Source organism: Lissotriton helveticus, chromosome 9 (assembly GCF_964261635.1).
Source record: "Lissotriton helveticus chromosome 9, aLisHel1.1, whole genome shotgun sequence".
Taxonomy (NCBI): domain Eukaryota; kingdom Metazoa; phylum Chordata; class Amphibia; order Caudata; family Salamandridae; genus Lissotriton; species Lissotriton helveticus.
Window position 1 is genome coordinate 927,466,125 of NC_136070.1, and position 18,943 is coordinate 927,485,067.

General features: G+C 42.2%; 1 protein-coding gene across 1 annotated transcript in view; it reads right to left on the bottom strand.

Moving 5' to 3' along the window:
• Positions 1-18,943, bottom strand: part of LOC144782019 (delta-like protein C) — an 81,110-nt gene that overhangs the window by 46,079 nt on the left and 16,088 nt on the right. Inside the window, exon 2 of the mRNA XM_078661132.1 lies at positions 16,858-17,097. Coding sequence (XP_078517258.1) covers positions 16,858-17,097 — 240 coding nt within the window. The remainder of the gene's footprint in view (positions 1-16,857; positions 17,098-18,943) is intronic.

An 18,943-nucleotide genomic window follows, 5' to 3' on the forward strand; every position in this document is an offset into this window, starting at 1 on the left:
CAATTGACTTATAAATATTCTTCACCTATATGAACCTTTGTGCTTGACGTTTATTTGAACTTTCACGTACATTTCATTTTGCACGTTATTTCGAGTCCTGATACCAGGATCTGTTCTTCTTCTGTTTTGGTTTAGGCCTTCCTACACTAGTGCAGGGGTTGTTTTTCCTATTGGGTTTGTGTTCCCCTGTCCTGCTTTGCACCGCGTGCCTACTGCACCTACAGTTCAGCCCAGTGATCACATTGCTTAGAGCGCCACTGCTTCCTGTTCTCTCAACTCAAACCCATTCTCTTTTCATCCCAAGGAATATGCGTTTGCCTCATAGGGAGAATGTTATTCAGAAATCTATTCAAATGTCTGATTGGACAAAGAGCAGCTGTAAACTTGGTTGCATGTAGAGTAGGAATCATCAGAAGAATTTGTCGAGGGCCTCATTATTGGCATGTATTGGAGCCTGTGCGACCAAGATAAAATAACAGTGCAGTTCACTGGGGAGTGGTGCCACCCCTTTTGTTAGTCTGTTAACTGGAAAAGTATCCCCTGACTTCCGTGAGCTATTCTACATCATGAGCAGGCCACTGAAATTATGCAATTCTACATCCGTGACTTTTTTTTTGCATAATTTCGGGTTCGCTGTATTTGCCACATAATTCATTATCTGCTGCATAATCTGCAGATTTTAACAAAAAAAGTTGTTTCTAGCTTAAACAGATCAAAAGTTACTTAAAACATGGTGTCCTGCTCGCACGTAGTTGAAGGCACTTCACAAACGTTAACTGGCCATCTTGCAGTTGCTTATTTCTGTATTTGGTTGTTAAACTGGGACTAAAGGAGTGAAATCTTTACCCAGACAGTATTGCCATGTGTAAAAATCACAAAATAACCAAGTAATACTATTTTTAAAAAATGTGCTGCAATATGCCGCATAATATGCCTTTTTGTGTCACATAATTTGGTACTCCCTGTTGCATAATTTGGTGTTCCCCTGTCGCATAATTTCTGTGGCCCTGATTATGAGTTAGGCTCGAGTGTATAACGGCTGATTGTACAAGCCTAAGATTAGAAGATCTTGTTCAATATGTAGGAGCGATAAGAGTGAATTAATGGTTTCTGATCTTTAGATGGCTGTCACTCACCAGCCACTTTGGTAACGTTTACAGCTTAATTGCCAACTAGTCGATTAATATGATGTTCAACCTAGAGAGACCTAACTCATGCCCTGTGCTGAAGGCCCTTTGTGTTGTGCCTGGTGACAACAGGTAATTATAAGACACATCCTCTAGGAGTCTGCGACATCCTGGTTCCATTTATTTGGGATGTGAAGGAGACTGATGAGTCTGACTGCTTCCACTGTTGGATGGTTATGGGGGTAGTGCTGTGTGGGGCCTGCACACAGACCTTTTTGGACCCACCATCTAATAATAGGGGAGTGAGACTCCATGCTTTGTGAACCGACTCTTAACCGCCTGAGCACCCGCGCTCTCAAGTAAACAATGAAAAACTCACAAGACACACTTGGATGAAGATCGGAGGAGTTGGCAAGTCTTTTGGTGGAGAAAGCAATGTACCACAGAGGATATATTATAGGAAAGAAGAGTGTGGGAGCACCACTAACAATCAGATTTGCTCTAACCATGAGCTTGGTTCTCGTTGGCAACTACCAGTCAGTCAGCCAAGAATCAAACTTAGGAAACTTAAAGGAATCACCACCTGTGAAGGAAGGGATGATGTAATACCTTGAAAAAAGTGAGTTAGAGGATCCACTGAAGATCAGGTTCACACGGTAAACGTAATTGCCTGTTATTCCTTAATCCATTCATACATGTCTTTGTGGAGGATCTGCTAGATACTAGATGTCCACTTACAAATGATGCAGTGCTTCTTCACACGGTTGTTAACCCACAGGAAGTGAAAATAATAAGGTACCAATTTAAAAACCTGAAGTAATTGGTGGGTCAACATAGGTCCAAGGAAAGCAAGTTCAGTCTGATGCATTCAGAGAACTGACACCTTGAGGGACTACAAGATGGCAAATAACAAATGTTTTATAGCCCAGTCCACATATGGTTATGTATCAGATAGCCATGGAGACTTATTGAATTCTGTGTCAACCCATGGTTTCTGTCAAATTCTTTCATTCCATGGTTTCTTAGCTACCTCATAGCATCAGATCACCGAACTATTTTGTCTGATGCCCAATGGAGCTACCTGGTTTAGCTATAGGGGAGATGGGCCGTGGATTCCCTCCTTGGTCGTCACCTACCCAGTCGGTCTTTAGACAGCCTTCCTTTCGTCTCTACGGTTTTCTCTTCCCTTATCCTCACTTTTCCTCCTCCCCTACGCCCCACTACTTTCTCTCTCTTTTCTCTCCTCCCCTAATTGTATTGCTGATTGTTTGATTTAATGTTTATTTGTTGATCTTCTTCTAGTATATTGTTGAACCACATTGTTGCACTTCCTGTCGTCTCCTACTGCATCCTCCCTCTATTTAGGTCTCTCCCTCCCTCCTCTTTCAATGTTTTGAGACTGAACTATTTTGTCTGATGCCCGATGGAGTTAGTTAGTTTAGCTATAGGGGAGATGGGACGTGGATTCCCTCCTTGGTCGTCACCTACCCAGTTGGTCTTTAGACAGACTTCTTTTCGTCCCTCCTTATTGTCTCTTCCCTAGCTTCTATCCTCTCTCCCGTGAATCTCTCCCCTTGCCTGCTACTCTGCCTAGCATCCTTTGTCCTTTGTGCTCTTTGACTAAGCACTCCTTCTCCCCTTATTGGGGAAAGATCCAATATTTATACTCTGGAGTCTCAGCGAACCCGCTGAGTGAGTCCACTGCGCCAAGGGAGCCACTCACTCTTGAGGTATGGTATGGCACCCCTTGCCAAAGCACTCCCTCTCCCCTTTTTGAGGAAGGATACAGTATGTTGGCCTTGGAGTCTCAGAGACCCCTCTGAGAGAGTCCACTGCGTAAAGGGAACCTCTCGCAATAGAGATAGGGAAGGGATACCACTTCCCCTGGGATCACAGCTTACTGGACTTTGGACGTTGCCATGACTCCTCTACCGGTTTGTGTCCCCGTCACCTTTCCCCTCCTCTCCCCATGCTGTGTCTCGCACCCTCCCCTCCTCTTTCCACCTTCATTTTCTATATACTTCCCCTACTCCAACCCCCTCCCCTGAATCTCTCACCTTGCCTTCTTTTCCCCTTACGTATTTGTGCTTATTGTTTATCTCGACCTTACAAGTAACTATGTTGCCATGCTCTAAGAACTGTGTAACCTTTGTAACGATGTAACCTGTAACTATGATCTGATGCTCATGTAAAGCGCTCTGATACTTCCGGGTCTAGCCAGCGCTATATAAAACTTTTAAAATAAATCAGATATGCTGGGGGCTATACACCTAGAGGTAGTCTGGTTAGTAAATTATAGTAGTTTGGTAGAAATTAAGCTTTAATACAAAATGCAATCCTGTCGTTGGAAAAAATAGTAAAGAAAAGTAACATAAGAAGCTCAGTGATGCCAGAAGTTTTCAAAAATGCTGTCTTCCGCACTCGAAATTGGAAAAAGTGGGATATTAAAGTATCTCCCACTCATATAAGCAATTATGACCACTGAACCGGGTAAGATGCAATCTCATATTTAATCCCTGTTTTAAATGAGGATGAAGAGTAATGAAATGTAATTTCTCTAGATAGGTCCATGCTTAAGAGTTAAGCATCAAGATATCCCTTAAATGTGTTGATGTTAATGTTCCTATTACCTACTGAAAGCATTCATTCCGGGATGCAGGATTCTGCATCTTTAATCACATGTGCCTGTGCTGGATTGATTCTACTATCTTAGAAATATAGTAATTATCTCTGAAACTCAGGAACCAGGCATGCATATGCAGTCTGACTGGTGAAAATAACCTTCTGAGTGACAGGGTCTGGAGCAATATTCCCTCTAATTTTGTTACTCGGTGTACGGCAATGGAGGGCCACTGTGCACCGCAGCCAAGGTTATGTGTGCTAAAGACTGGTGAAAATTGTCTAGGCAAGTGAGCACAGTGCACAAGCTTCTAAAATTACTGGTGTTTATTCCAATATCTATTTGCATGAACATAAATTCAAAACGGCTCATTTATCAATATGTAATTGTCATTATTGAGGCAAAGGATTTAATGTAATTGCATCGCAAACCAAAATGGTTACATCCGCATCTTGCACTTTGTGCTCACTTATGCCAAAAAGCCAAAGCACGAGTCGAACCCTCAAAAATAATCATATCAAGCTAATTTCATGTTTTCAAGAATTTTTTTAAGTGCATGTTACCTCTCTGCTGATGCAGACTTTGACAGGAAGATCTGGGTATCCAAAAGCGCTCCCCCCAAAGCTGTCCTGAAGACTATGTACTGGCAGTGGGTATCCGACAAATTAAGTTCCAATCCCAAGCAAACCAGGACAACTATTGAGTTCCTCGGGATCAAGGATGTGGCCTTTTGTGAACCTTACCTGGACTTGATTTCAAAATCCCTTGATAGGGCTTTGTATTTTAAATTTAGGGTGGGCTTGTTGCCACTGAGAGAACTGACTGCTCGCTGGAATATTCCGGCGCAAACTTCTCCCTTTTGTATATTTTGCATCTCTAGAGTGGAGTCTGTTGCCCACTTTTTATTTGAATGCCTGGCTTACAAATCTCCGAGATCCAGGTGGCTAAAACCTCTATGCAGGGAGCTAGGTACCAGACATCATATAGTCGCTTTGCGAATTTTGATGTAGGACACCCGGCCCCTGTACGTTTGTGGTATGTCCAAATACCTAGGCTGGGCTTGGTCGATCAGATTTAAACGGCTGAAAGTTATTGTTTAATTGTGGCCATGTATTTGGACTTTTTATCTAATTTATTGGAAAGCACATTCTTTTAATTGATTAGCCGATGGATTTTAAATGCTATGGTTTTTATCTGTTCTTTTATGTAAATGCTTTTAAGATATTTTTCTTATCGAAATAAAGCTGATTGACTGACTGACTGACATTATTGAGGCAAAGGATTTAATGTAATTGCATTGCAAACCAAAATGGTCACATCCGCATCTTGCACTTTGTGCTCACCTATGCCAAAAAGCCTCAAAAAATGGGATACAAACAAACTCAGGGCGCTCCTCTTAATATCAGGGAAATGTGTAACTTATATTCTTAGTCAGATTTGGTGCATCTAGAGGAAGGGCGTGTATCCAACACCCCCGTCTTTCTGTACAAAACAGAAATAGAACAGTACTATACGCCCCTGAGCACACAATTAAATTATAATCATTATATCCAGTAGTCCTTGTGCTTCCAATCAATCAGTAAACCACAAATAGTATAGGAATTGTCATCAAATTGTCCTTCCAAGTTTTATTCCAAATGTTCCAAGTAGATCAAGTTCCAATATATATTTCTTCAATACATCAATTCAAATGGTGAAGGTAAGGTTGCCAACACGTGTTTCGTCGTGTGTACATTCCACACATAGACTTCCTCAGGGCTGTAACACAATATACAAAGGCCCTATATTAGAATCATACATATTAATCACTATTGGGAAGGAAGATAAAGTCCCCATCACCTCCGAAAATCCTTATGTGCAACTAATGTGTAGGCTCCAGACCGGAGAAAAATAGGAAAGAAGAAATCCAACAAATAAAGGTCACCAACATAAAGTGTGTACTCTATGTGTCAATAGCAGAAGAATAAGAGTAAAGTGCGGTATAGTATTCACCTTAAAGCAATATATTTGTAATCCTCTCTAAACTTCTGTTCTCCAATCCAGAAAAATTACGGCAAATGTCTGTACAATATAAAAGACAGACATTACTCAGTTATTCTCAAATTATATGTTCAACTGCTCCCTACGTTCCTAGCAGAAGCCCGCATATCCAAATAGCTCCAGTAGTTAAAGGAACAAAATCAAGCGAAAAACATAATTCATATTATCATATGAAAGTCATAATACGTCATATTCAATAATGGACCCGACATTAGTTAGCGTATGTTACTCCAAATCCGGGTGTAAATCAGTAACTCACCCACTATCTAGTGGTGATTCTTTCACCTGAAATATCTTATCATCTCTGTCACAGTCCTGCTAAAACAAAAATATCCTTATGACATAACGAGCATAAACCAACTGTGCATATAACTCATTAATGTAAGCCTAGAAAATAGAACCTCCACTCACCCACTCCAATGCTGTAAATCACTGTGTGCTGGGGCGCTAAAAATTAAATAGCGAAAGTATTCACTATACACATACATAATGCTGGTAGTTGTGACAGTTGTTATAAACTTAGTACGTTCTCACCTATGTGTCACAACAATAACGCCCGGTCCCCAGACGAATCCGTATCATTCAATAATGTCATTTACGTGTACCAATTTTAAGTAGTCAAGGACCTTCAAAAAGACAAGAAAATAATCGGAGAAAATCTGTAAGTGATAGACTCTTAGGTATCATAAGTAGATACTCTAAAATACTACCCCCACATAATTATCTTACCGAGGGTAGTCTGAATTAGTGGAACCTCATCACCGTCCCGACCTAAAAAACACGAAGGAAGCCATTAAGGACCAGGCATCCTACCTAAGTCATACACGCATTACAAACCCTGTTACGGACTCGAAACACAAAGGCACTCACCCGTAATACAGCGGCAAGTGTCCTCGCTGCGCTCCGGCGTTAGCTGTGAGCGCCATCTAGAAATGCCAAGTTATAGGCTAAAGCATAGTCGCCATATTGTAATGGTGTCGCGCTATAGCTGTGAGCGCCATCTTGAAATGCCTAGATATAGTCTAAAGCATAGTCGCCATCTTTTAATGGTGTACTCGCGCTAAAGTCAATCTCAATATTATTATTACAAAATTCTCTTACCATATCTATGCAATCCAATATAGAGAGATGATATTATTTATGTTAACGCGTCCTCCGTGTCATATAGTTATCAATTAATCGTTGGGTGACAATAAAAGTAATGTGCCACCGCAAATATTATAAGCGTGTCCTGTATAATTGTTGTAGACAGAAATTCCGATCTTTCTTATTGAAAATAATAGGATTCTACCTAATCTTGTCGCTATCACCTACATGTTGTCAATTCATATCCACCGATGCATAGGGTGAGTGGAGAACGAGGCGCAAGTCAGTAGCCTCGATAAGTCTAAAAAATCCTATGGTTGTTCAATTAGATAACAAATCTAACCACTGCCAATGCATAAGGAAATAACGGACGCGTTCCATAGTCGAGTCCAAGCCAAAGTAAAATAATTAAACACCTTGTGTAGCCAAGTGTACTATGGGATACCATAAATAAAGAAAGAAAAGGTGTACAGGCAGATTACCCACCAACAGAAGGAAAGACAATTTCCTATTGTAACAGTTATCTAACTATACATTCCGTAACATACACTGAAACATATCAGTAAAACATAATATTTGCTTGCAAAGTTCAGAGGAAAGTAAAGATCCTCTCGGCAGAAAATATCTACAGTTGAGAGAAAATACATAAGACTAATATTAGGATCCCAACATTTCTCAACCCATACATTGTCTAGTACATAGAAACAGACACAGTGCATAACATATTTCTTCTCTAATAGTATCACATACATATTATCCTATATGAAGCCAGAATCCTCAACATGGACAATGTTAATCCTGCCCCAAGTAATATTGATACTCATTGTCAATATTCAAACCCCTACTTACTGCCCGAAGCTTCATAATCCAGATTACCTCTCTTCTTCTTAACTTGAGTTGTCTGTTACCACCTCTAGGGTCTACTGCAACATGATCTATTCCATGGTAACTGAATTGGTGTTGTTCCTGTTTATCATGATGTTGTACACTATGGGCTGCAATAGGGTATCTGGTGTCCCCATTCTTCCACGCTCGGAAATGCTCTACCATTCTATCCCTCAGTCTCCTAATGGTGCTACCCACATATATCTGACCGCATGAGCAGGCAATGACATATATAACATAAGTCGTGTCACAGTTGATGAATACATCGATGGCATATGTGTCTGAGCCATTGTAGCTGAATCGTAGTACTTTCTTCTCTGCCCATCTGCATGAGTTACAACGCCCACATTTATGGAAGCCCTTCCTCAGATCATCAAACCACACTTCTCTCCTTGTTTTGATGGGATAACTTGGGCTTAAATCGCTGGCTAGTGTTCTGCCCTTCCTGTACGTAATAGAGGGTTTGGTAGTTATGAATGGCAGTAAATCCTTATCCGCCTTTAGTAGGTGCCAATGTCTGTTAATGATAGAATACAATATATTAGACTCAGTATTATATTGTGTGATCAGCCTCACTTTATCTATACGATCACCAATTGTCTCTTTACTAGCTAGAGTATGCTGCCTCTGTAGATTCTTAGCCCTCCTCCTAGCCTTGCCAATTATTCCTCTGTTATAACCTCTTGCCATGAATCTATTTGACATGTCCTGTAAATTATGTTCAAAGTCCTCGTCTTCCGAGCAATTCCTCCTTGCTCTGGTCATCTCTGAATAGGGAATAGATCTTTTCTGACAGTTTGGATGACAGCTAGTTGCATATAACACCGCATTGCAACTCGTATCTTTCCTGAACATCCTAGAGCAGAGTCCCATATCCTTCACAAATAGTTCAACATCTAAAAATTCTATTCTCTTCATATCAAATTTGGTAGTAAACCGTAAATTAACATCATTCCCATTTAGGTAGTCAAAGAAACAATGTAAGTCAGCAAGCGAACCAGTCCAGATCATGAGACAGTCGTCGATATATCTGCCCCAGTATTGGATATATTCTATCCATCTCTGTCCCCGATGGCCCCAGATCCACTCCGCCTCAAACCACCCCATAAAGAGGTTAGCAAAAGACGGAGCGAATCTGGAACCCATCGCGGTCCCAAGGCGCTGTCTGTACCATCTCTGATCAAATAAGAACACATTATTCTTCAAGACAATATCAGTCATGTCTAACAGCATCCCCGTGTGTTCAAACAACTCTACTGATCTCTTGTTGAGAAAGGTCTCTATTGCTGTAATACCAAGGGAATGTTCAATGTTAGAGTAGAGAGAAACCACGTCTAATGTTACCAAGTACATCCCTTCCTCCCATGTCACATCCGACATAATATTGAGCACATGCTTTGTGTCCTGAATATAAGAGGGCAACGATTGTACATATGGTCTTAAAAATACATCAATATACTGTGAAATCTTTTCAGTGGGTCCACCTATCCCTGAGATAATCGGTCTCCCTGGTGGGTGGTCTCTGTTTTTGTGGATTTTAGGCAACGTATACATACAGGGCGCTCTAGGTGTCGAGACAATCAAATAGTTATATTCATCATTATCCAAAAGAGTCAGGTCATACCACTCCTTGAGGTTGATATTAATACTGGTTTTTAATTTGTCTAAGGGGTTCCCATTAAGTACCTCATAATAACGAGAGTCATTTAATTGAGTATAAATCTCTGCATTGTACTTAGTGGTATCCATGACGACAATATTACCACCTTTATCCGCCATACGAATGGTGATGTCGTCATTATCTCTCAAGGTCCTCAGTGCCGCCCTCTCTGAGCTAGTCAAGTTATCTGGCTTTCTTTGATGTCCGCTCCTAGAGCCCCTATCAATCAATTTATCTATATCCAATTCCACCATCCTGTGAAAAGTATCTATTGTATTGCCTGTACTCAGTTGTGGTGTCCACTTAGATTTTAGTTTCAAGCCACTACTCTCACTCATAAATCTATTGATTTCAAGGTCGTCCAATAGCTTGGCCATCGTGATAGGATCATGTTCGTTTTCTGTTAGTGAAAGTAGTAGTTTGGTTGCATTCGCTCCCTCTATACTCAGATCACTAAGGGTCTGTGAGTATTCAGAACTTATAGCTTTAATAGGTACATGCACAAAATGTTTCTTGATTTTCAACAATCTCACAAACTTATATACATCAATTTTAGCATGATACCAATCTGACGATACATTCGGACAGAAACCAAGACCCTTTTTCAACAAAGAGATCATATCATCAGTGAGAATCAAATTTGACAAATTAATAATCTCCAATTCCCAATTCGGTACATTGGGACTCTGAATTAATCTTTCCACGACCTGAGTCTCATTCCTCTTCTTGGAGCCTGCTGACCCCTTGCCCCTGGATCCTCGTCTTGTCTTGACAGTCCCCCACCTCTGCCTTTGAAGGTACTGTCCCGATTCCCTATTCTTACCCGTTTCACTTCCTCTAAAAAATTATTGCTGTTGTCCTCCACAACTCCATCAGCCTGCAATGCACCTCCCACCTCCTCACTCTCACTGCTAGCCAGCGAGGATAATTCCGTCTCACTCGCACTAGCAGTGGCAGTTGACTTCTGTTTAGATCCCCGGGATTGTTGAATCAGATAATCAAAACGTTTTGCAAAGGTGAAAACGCGGCCTGCTTTATAATCCCTTTCATCCCGTTGTAATTTACGTGCCTTCCTACGTTTAATGTCAGCCTGAAGATCGTTTAAATAATTATCAAGAATAGTATAATTCTTGACAGTAGCCTCAGGCATATTGAGTTCCTTAATCTCCTCCTCAAGTTTATGTATTTCCTCCAGTAATTTCTTGATTTTACGATCCGCATTTTCAATTAGTAAATTCATCAAATTCCTGGAGGATGAGGTTAGTTCCTTTTCCCATCTGTCTAATAGGTCTAATTCCAGGTCTTCGTAGGTAGGCATAATCTGAGATCTGAGACCCCTAGGTATTCTGTTGAGGATCAGATACTGCTTAAGGGTGGCCGCGTCCCACCATTTATTCAGTTCTTGTTTCTTAAGATATTCTAATCTCTTAAATTTCTCCTTAAGTCCCACATTCTTAGTAGGTTGTTGCACATTTGTGGGCTTACTGGTTCTACCAGTCTGTAAATTATTAAACAAATCTTGTGCTTCCTGATCTCTATTCATATTGCTGCTTCCCAAAAAGCCAAAGCACGAGTCAAACTCTCAAAAATAGTCTTATCAACCTAATTTCATGTTTTCAAGAATTTCTTTAAGTGCATGTTACCTCTCTGCTGATGCAGACTTTGACAGGAAGAAATGCTAAATGTAAACAGGGACCCTGGTTTGGCCTCTTACACAAAATATAAACAAAACCAAATTACAAAGAGCTACAAGTTATGTGTTTTACTGGTAATTCGATAAAATAATTGCAATAAATGATGCAGGCTGGGTATTCGAATCCCACTTATCATGACCGAGCCAAACTACACGTCCTAGAATGCAAAGTGTAGTTAGGCAAGAAGTATTGATCATGAGGTGTCCATTTCTATGCTCATGCTCATTGGCAATTAGCGTTGTTTGCCAGGGCTACTTCTGCCTATTTAACCAGCTGCAATTCACTGATATGAATTGCAAATAAAAAATCAATTATCAGCCCCATATGCCTTAACCCTTTCTTAGATATCAACTATGGTGATTGGAAAGGAGAAATCCTGCTGTGTCAGAAGGAGTGACACCAGCCTCCAATATCGCCATGTTTGGCTAGGCTTCTGCCTTTCACAAAAGTAATAGAGGAGCCCCACAGAGCTTGGCAGGCAGTAAACCATTAACTTTGTTTACCGTTCATCAGGCAAATGTTACTTACGATTGTATGGGGTCCATAGTGATTAGCTCAAGCGGAGCAGCTGTGGATTATTACCACTATTGCTCCATGTCTAGACTGTTCAGTTCTTTTAAGCACATCCCAAAGGTCCAGATATGTAGCAGACCACACGATTGAATGCTGGCTTTGCAATTTATATATCTTAAAAAACTACCACAACAGTCCAATGGAGCACTGCGAAAAAGAAATGAGCTAGAATAGAGCACAACATGCTGTATTTAGAGGGTTGAAATTAGTTAACCATGATGTACATCGTGGGTTGTATTTCAGTGTTTTGCTTCAAAAGCAATTACTTCAAAGTATACCAGTATGGTGGTTATTTAACAATGATCAACCAATCCACTTTTTTGCAGGTTGAGGCAAGGTATTTGCTCTGCCACGTGTCCCCAGTTCTGCCACGTGTTCCCAGCTCTGCGAGACTGATGTGAGTGCTACTAGCACTACAGGCAGCTGTTCTCAGCCTGTGTATTATTATTATTATTATTAAGGGAGCTTATAAAGCGCCTGGTTACGCCCACCGGCGCGTCCCCGCGCTGTAGAAAGTGGAAGATCCTAGAGCCCCCGTACCCAACCCATGCCCAGTCCCATTAGTGAAGGAACAAGTGTTTTTTAAGCTCTCTTCTGAACCTGGTCTCAGAAGGTATGACCCATACATGCCAACAGGCCCGATTCAGGCGGAATACTGCCACTTTTTGAAGCCAAAAATGCCTTTATTGTTGCTGTCTCTCACATAAAATTACCTCTGCTTCAATACAAGCCATTAGGAAAAATAAATTCCCCCGATTTTATTTCGAAATCTCCCACTTTCCTTTTCTAAAATATTGGCATGTATTATGGTCTATTTTGTTGTACTGGGTGTTTCACTGCCTATTTCTTTAAGAGTGGGAGAAACCCCTGACGGGAAGTCTCTGCGACACTCCGGGGGTCAGAGGTAAAATAGGTGTGCCAATTTCTTTAGACACTAACATTTGGTCTGAGGGAAAATAAGTGTGCCAATTTATTTTTTGACACCAACATAGCTCGAAATTTCTACTGTGATCTTATCAAGAATCAAATGTTTTCATTCTTTGTGCCTTACATTTGTGATAAGTGGTACCATGTGACATCGGGATGCACGTGTGGTTGCAAGGTGTTTTGTCAACTAAAAAAACATGTGCATAGCCTGCCCTACAACCTCCGCTTTGCTGATGCAGCAACACAGACAGTGCACCTGGAACAGAGCATATGCCTTTCACCTGTTCAAATACATGCATAAAACGACAAGCGAGCTAAAGAGATGAACAATCGCTCAGCTTTCAGTTCTCATTGGGGAAGATTATTGTTTTAATGGCGAGTAACGGAGGGGTTGGATTGAATTTTCCTGATTACAAAAGGTCCATGCATGTTGGTAAATAAAGTAAAGGAGAGATTTATTTAGATCTGTTTGTTGGGACGATCAGCAGTGATGTGTGCACAGGTAACAGTGACACTTAAATCATTTTTATTTTTTAATAGCTCTCAGTTAAACTCTGCACGAAATAAATTGTCAGAACTTTAAAAAGCTTTAGGCTGAACTCAAAGAAGAAAATAATATTCTTTTGAAAGGATGCTCCTCTTTTTAACGAGCGGCGTATTAGATCTCTCTCTCTCTGGTTGCAGGCTATTGTGCACATTTATGGAGACACACTGATCTTTTTTTCTCAGGCTGAGTTCCATCACTGTGGTTGTTGTGTACCCCAGACCAGCGGCAGCTGATTCTGATTGCACTATTACTGCAGCCACTGTCAGTGCGCATGTCAGCTTGGCTGGCTGTTAAAAGCTGGCCAATATGGCATGCCTACTTCGAACTGCACATTCCCAGGGCTGAGAAACAACCATGGGATTGCAGCCACAGGCCGCCCCCCAATGAGTGCTGGATTAGTCTGCTTCAACCAATCGGTTGGAATCACGTTGCACAAGGGAGGAAATCTTTCCCTTTCCTACTGCCTGCTGGAGACACCGGACGTGGCTCCATGTAACATAAATGACGTGGCTCCATGTAACATAAATGATGTGATTTTGGGCATCGAGCCCCTCCTCCATATGTTAATGTTGCCGGACGCCAATACCCCAGACTCTGGGGTACACAACAACTGCAGTGATTGAATCCTGAGAAAAAATAACTCAGTGTGAAGGGTTTCTCCAGTCCACCCCAAAGCTATGAGGACCATCACAGTCAGGGTAAACAACAATCTCTGAAGGGCCAAAGTGATCATAAAAATCAGCGAAAGCAGGCAGATAAAGGTAATTCCCTACTGCCTTTCAGAGTAACTGCGGGGGCCTTTTTCATAGAGACTCCCTGGAAAGGAACAGAAAATATTCCGTGTTAGTTGCAGGCAGTAACAGGTTCACCTAAAAGACACCTCCTTTGATTGAAATTCCAAAACAAATATTTAAGAATATTTTTTTTTATGAAAGGCCAGCAGGTTATTTAGAGGATCAGTCTTGCAAGTACGTGGAGTTCAGCAATTGCCCAAATAAATAGGTACTGGTTCTTGGCAGAGCTGAAGAGACTCACAGCCCCCTTTTGTTTAGATAGTGCATCAGCAGGGCATTATCAGCTAGGATCAGCATGCAATGGCATACCAAGGCAGATTGTGCTCTGTACGAGTGCTATTGAACCACAATTACAATATTCCTGTCCTTAGTGAAAGGAAGACAAAGGCTTCCGAGACAGGCAAATACCCCAAGGTCCAAGCTTCATGAGCACTCAATAATAGCTTGTTGCGGTGGGACACAGAGCTCTCTGTGGAATCAGTTTTGAGCAGTGCTGCATGAAATAGGACGATGGGAAGGGCTACCCTTCAGTAATATTGCATTTCCTTTACGGGCAGTGGTGTTACCTGAAAAAAGCACCATTTGTTCTTTGTATGTGACCCCTGCTGGGACCACCACAGTGCTATATGACATCAGATCCAAAGATGGTGCAACATGACTGACATGAGAATGCCCCCCACTCGCCATGAAACAAAGATACAGAAGAAATTATGGCAGGAATATGCATCCTGCAAATGAAGGGATACAACTAGAAGGATTCGGTTGCAGGGGAGTGTAGAGTTTGTACCAATGTGATCACCTTTTGCTTTTCCGGACAGAGGTTGATTTACCTGCTCAAAACACAGGTCGTAACGTAGATTACATTACAGTTTAACACATTCAGCTCATACTAGGCCGGCACGGAGAATGTTTGCCTTCTATTTTGTGACAGGTTTGTCTGCAGCATCCTTCCCCACCTCCCATATGCCACGGGAGGAGGCCATAGTTTCACTAGTGAAAGTTATACTTTGTGACGTGGCTCTTCTCCTTGATTCCCTATTGTCAGGAGGGACTACCACACCAAGGAGTCAAGTTGTACTACGGGGCGTGATGAAGCATGGGTCCCTGGGAGCAGATAGTTGTTCCAGCCAGCATAACATGCGTGTGAAAGACAGATCGCAGATAAAGTTTGCAACTAAATAAAGGGCACCTCTTACTCAAGGACCTCGGCCTCCACTGTCTTATGTGAAGGGACCCAGAAAGGAGAATCACCCAGGCGAAAGAAATGAACATCTGCAGGGTATCTCCAGCACTGCATGGATGTATTTATCATGGGGAATAGCGAGCCACTATCACGCTGCTTGTGGTGCATATGAAAAGATGGCAAGTCTGAATGAGGGGTGAACTGCCATCAATTTTTACTGTCTTTGTCCTTCTCTTTTTCACTTCAATTCTTTTTCCTGTGACTCTAAAACCCAGCAAGGTCTATTGTTGGCTTCTTGTCTTCTCCCCAGCCTTTCTGAAGTATTTGGAAGAGATTCCGTGTTGGGTCTTTGAAATCAGGGTGAAAGATTACTCAATAGTTGATCTTACTCTGCACTGACAGTGATGTTCATTGACAGCCTGGCTTTTCCATCTGTTTCGTTATACTATTGTAATAGAAATCAATATGGCTTTGATTAGTGTTATATGTAGTAGAGTTCACCATTCCACCCTAGGGTGGAACCAGCATAACACAACTGTGCCAGCTTCACCAGATTTTTGGCATTATCAATCTGGCTTTTGTCTTGTTGATAGCTTTATCAAAAACTCTTGCCTCCTGTCCTCTCTTTTTGCCTTTAGATATTCAATTCGCACAAATCAAGTTCAGGCCATTCGGTTTGGTGCATAAATGTGTGAAAACAATCACAACTCAATATCTCAGATAAAATATCCTAAATATAGTCTATACAGAGTAGTGCAGGTAGCCCAGGGTTCCTTAAATCCAGTGCGTATTTTGTAAAAAGAAATAATAATAATAAGTGTCAGGGCTCTCTTCAGGAGGCCACTGCAGCTTGCACCACCCATTGCCCCTTCCATGCTGCCAATGATGGTACAAGCACACCTACCAGCCATCCCGTTCTCACAAGTGTGACACTTCAGACTATTCCAGGCCCCCAAAACGATAAGAATGGCTTGAATGGCAGGTATTAGTTATTTTAATGTGTATTGAATTATTTAAAAACTGTTGTTATGCTCATCATAAATAAAACAAACAGCGGCACCATGTGACAGACTGTCATCATATGTGGGTGTTAGCAATTAAGTGCTGGTGCCAAGTACCAAAAACCAAAGGCTCAAGTCAAGCACTTCCTAAATTTCTTTTAGAAATGCGAAATACACATTTCTAGGACCTGGAACTGGAGCTCTGGAAGTATTGCCACCGTTTGCCCAAAAACGTCACCATACGCTGCTTGTTCTGACCATCTGACACCACACCAGTCTTCAAATGTATTGATGTCATAATGGTGGATTCCTCTATGCATAACAGCACCCAGAAGCAATTAATCTCAGAAGGAGCCTGGTATAAATGTATGGAGCAGGAACTATTGAAATGCGGCACCTTTATCCCATGCTGCCAGCTCACTCCACGTCCAGTGCTGTCCTTTTGCCCCTCAAGCAATACCTCCAACTTCCTACCCGTCCAATGCGGCCCATTCTCTTTACAATTAATATTATTGCCTTACTTAACATTCACTGAGTTACTTCATCTCATTCAAGGTTGTGTTTTCATCTCACTTTGTGCTGTCTCATCACCTCACAAAATGTTACTGCTTCACCTCACACTGAAACCTCCTCCCTTACATGTACATCCTCTTTTTTTTGCCCTCTAAATTCCTCCCATTGTCAACTACATTGAGAAGCCACTATTTTCTTGTTCCTTACCGGCCACTTGAAGTGGAATGGTACCCGAATGGGGCTGCTTGCTGCAATAGAGCTGGGGTCGGCAGAGAAGATGTCGCTCAGTGCTGTCCCAAACGTGCAGGGTGGATCTGGGGACACCACGGCTTGGGAGTGCTTCAGGCATACTCTGAAGAAGAGGCGACATGGTCGTCCAAGGCGGCACAGGTTGCGAGAGCTACTGAAAGAGTGGACTTTCAGCTCGAAGACCCCAGCAGGGTGCACCTGCAAAGAGAAAAAAAAAGGGTTAGATTAGGGAGGTAAAAAGAGGGGCTGCAATGGATACAGTCACAGACGAGAGGGAAAATAAGAGTAGAATGATACAGAAATAGTTTAGAGTTTATGTGATTTGGGGTGTTTAGGGAGGGTTAGTGCGTGGAGACAATGAGAGTGGTCACAGAAGGGAATAGTATAGAGAGGTTAAAAGATGGGGAAAGGTTTTTTTTTTAGAAATGCGGGGCTGGAGCTCAAAAGGGGAAATTAATACGTTACTTAGAATGCGGGGGCATTATTTATTATCGTGTTACAGATTACTTATTGTTGGACTTTGCTTACTCTGCAGTGTCTTCCCCAACTTTTTGCCCTCACCCTCCTGTTTTATGATCCTATTTTTGTTTCCTTTTAGGACTCTGTGCACTTCATCACTGCTGCCCAGAGCTAAAGTGCTTGTTCTCTCTCCTTAAAACATGGTACATTTGGCTTATACCCAATTAACCTATTTAATTTACCCTTTAAACATGTATCAAGTGTGCCACTGCAGCCTGTGAGTGCAGTTTTAAAATGCCATTTTGTCCTGACAAAATAAACCCTTTGCCAGGCTCAAATCTTCCTTTTTATTTAATATAAGTCATCCTTAGAAGAGGCCCTAAACAACCCACAGTGCAAAGGTGCAATGTATGTAAAAAGGTTGGTACTGAAAAAAATCTTACATTCGTTTTTCACTACTGCAAGACCTGCTTCTCCCATTGGATAACATTGGAGTTACCATATTACATTTAATAAGCTGAAACCTCCAAATGGGAATCGGTAAACGGTTCCTGTTTGGGGTCTTTGGAATTGTACTGAAAATCCTCTTCTATGGTGAAGTCAGATTTTGTATTAAAGTTTTAAAAATGCCACTTTTAGAAGGTTGGCATTTTTCGGCCTTAACCATTTTGTGCCTGCAGCCGGTCTCTTGGTCACAGGACTGGGCGTAATTGGCAGTTGATCTTTTTGTTTTCCTCGTGGACAGCAACACACAATATAGAGCTTAGTGGTGCCTGGATAGGCCATCACATGTAGGATGGGAGGGCAGGCAGGGGCGTAACACAGGCCCCCGCAGCCCACGCGGTGCGGGGTGGCCCCTAGCTCCAAGGGCCCCCTTGGCACTGAACTCTGGCGGGGAGAGCTCCCGATTGAGCCCGGAGGGGGCCCCTCTAAGTACCGTGCAGAGAGGCCCCCTCACTTTTCGTTACGCCAGTGAGGGCAGGTTTTGCACAGCCCAACTTACACCTGGATAGACTGTGTCCTGCCTTCTCACAAAGGAGTGCATATACCCTATAGTTAGTCTGGAGTCAGAGCAGGTGAGGCAGGAAACCTGAGCATTTCAAAAGGAATTCTCTAGAAGTTTCTCCCACTTCAAATAAGACACCAGGTATAAATATTGGACCTCAGACACCTCTTCAGTACACTCCTGAACGTGTGGATGCTACTTTGCAGCCAGAAGGACTGCAACTCTGGTGCCTGATGTCCTGCTTGCTGAGAGGGAAGATTGGCCTACTTCCTTCATCCCAGGTTGAAGTGACTCCAAAGGTCAGCCACTTGATATCCTGTTCTGAGCTACCTGGACATAGCAAGCTCCAGAGTCTCCCGGCAACTACTCAGCCGGCCTGCTGCCTGGACCTGCCTGAGCCCTGCTGGCCTGTGCTAGAGTGAGTTCCTGATCCCCAATTGGTGCCCCTCAGGTCGTGGACCCTTCGTGTGGCCTCAGTTGAGCCCCCTTAAGATTTTGGGCTCTTCCAGAATGGGCCCATTGATGCAAAAATCTTGCCGCCCACACCAACCACCAACACGAAGTTTAGGGGAACTAACT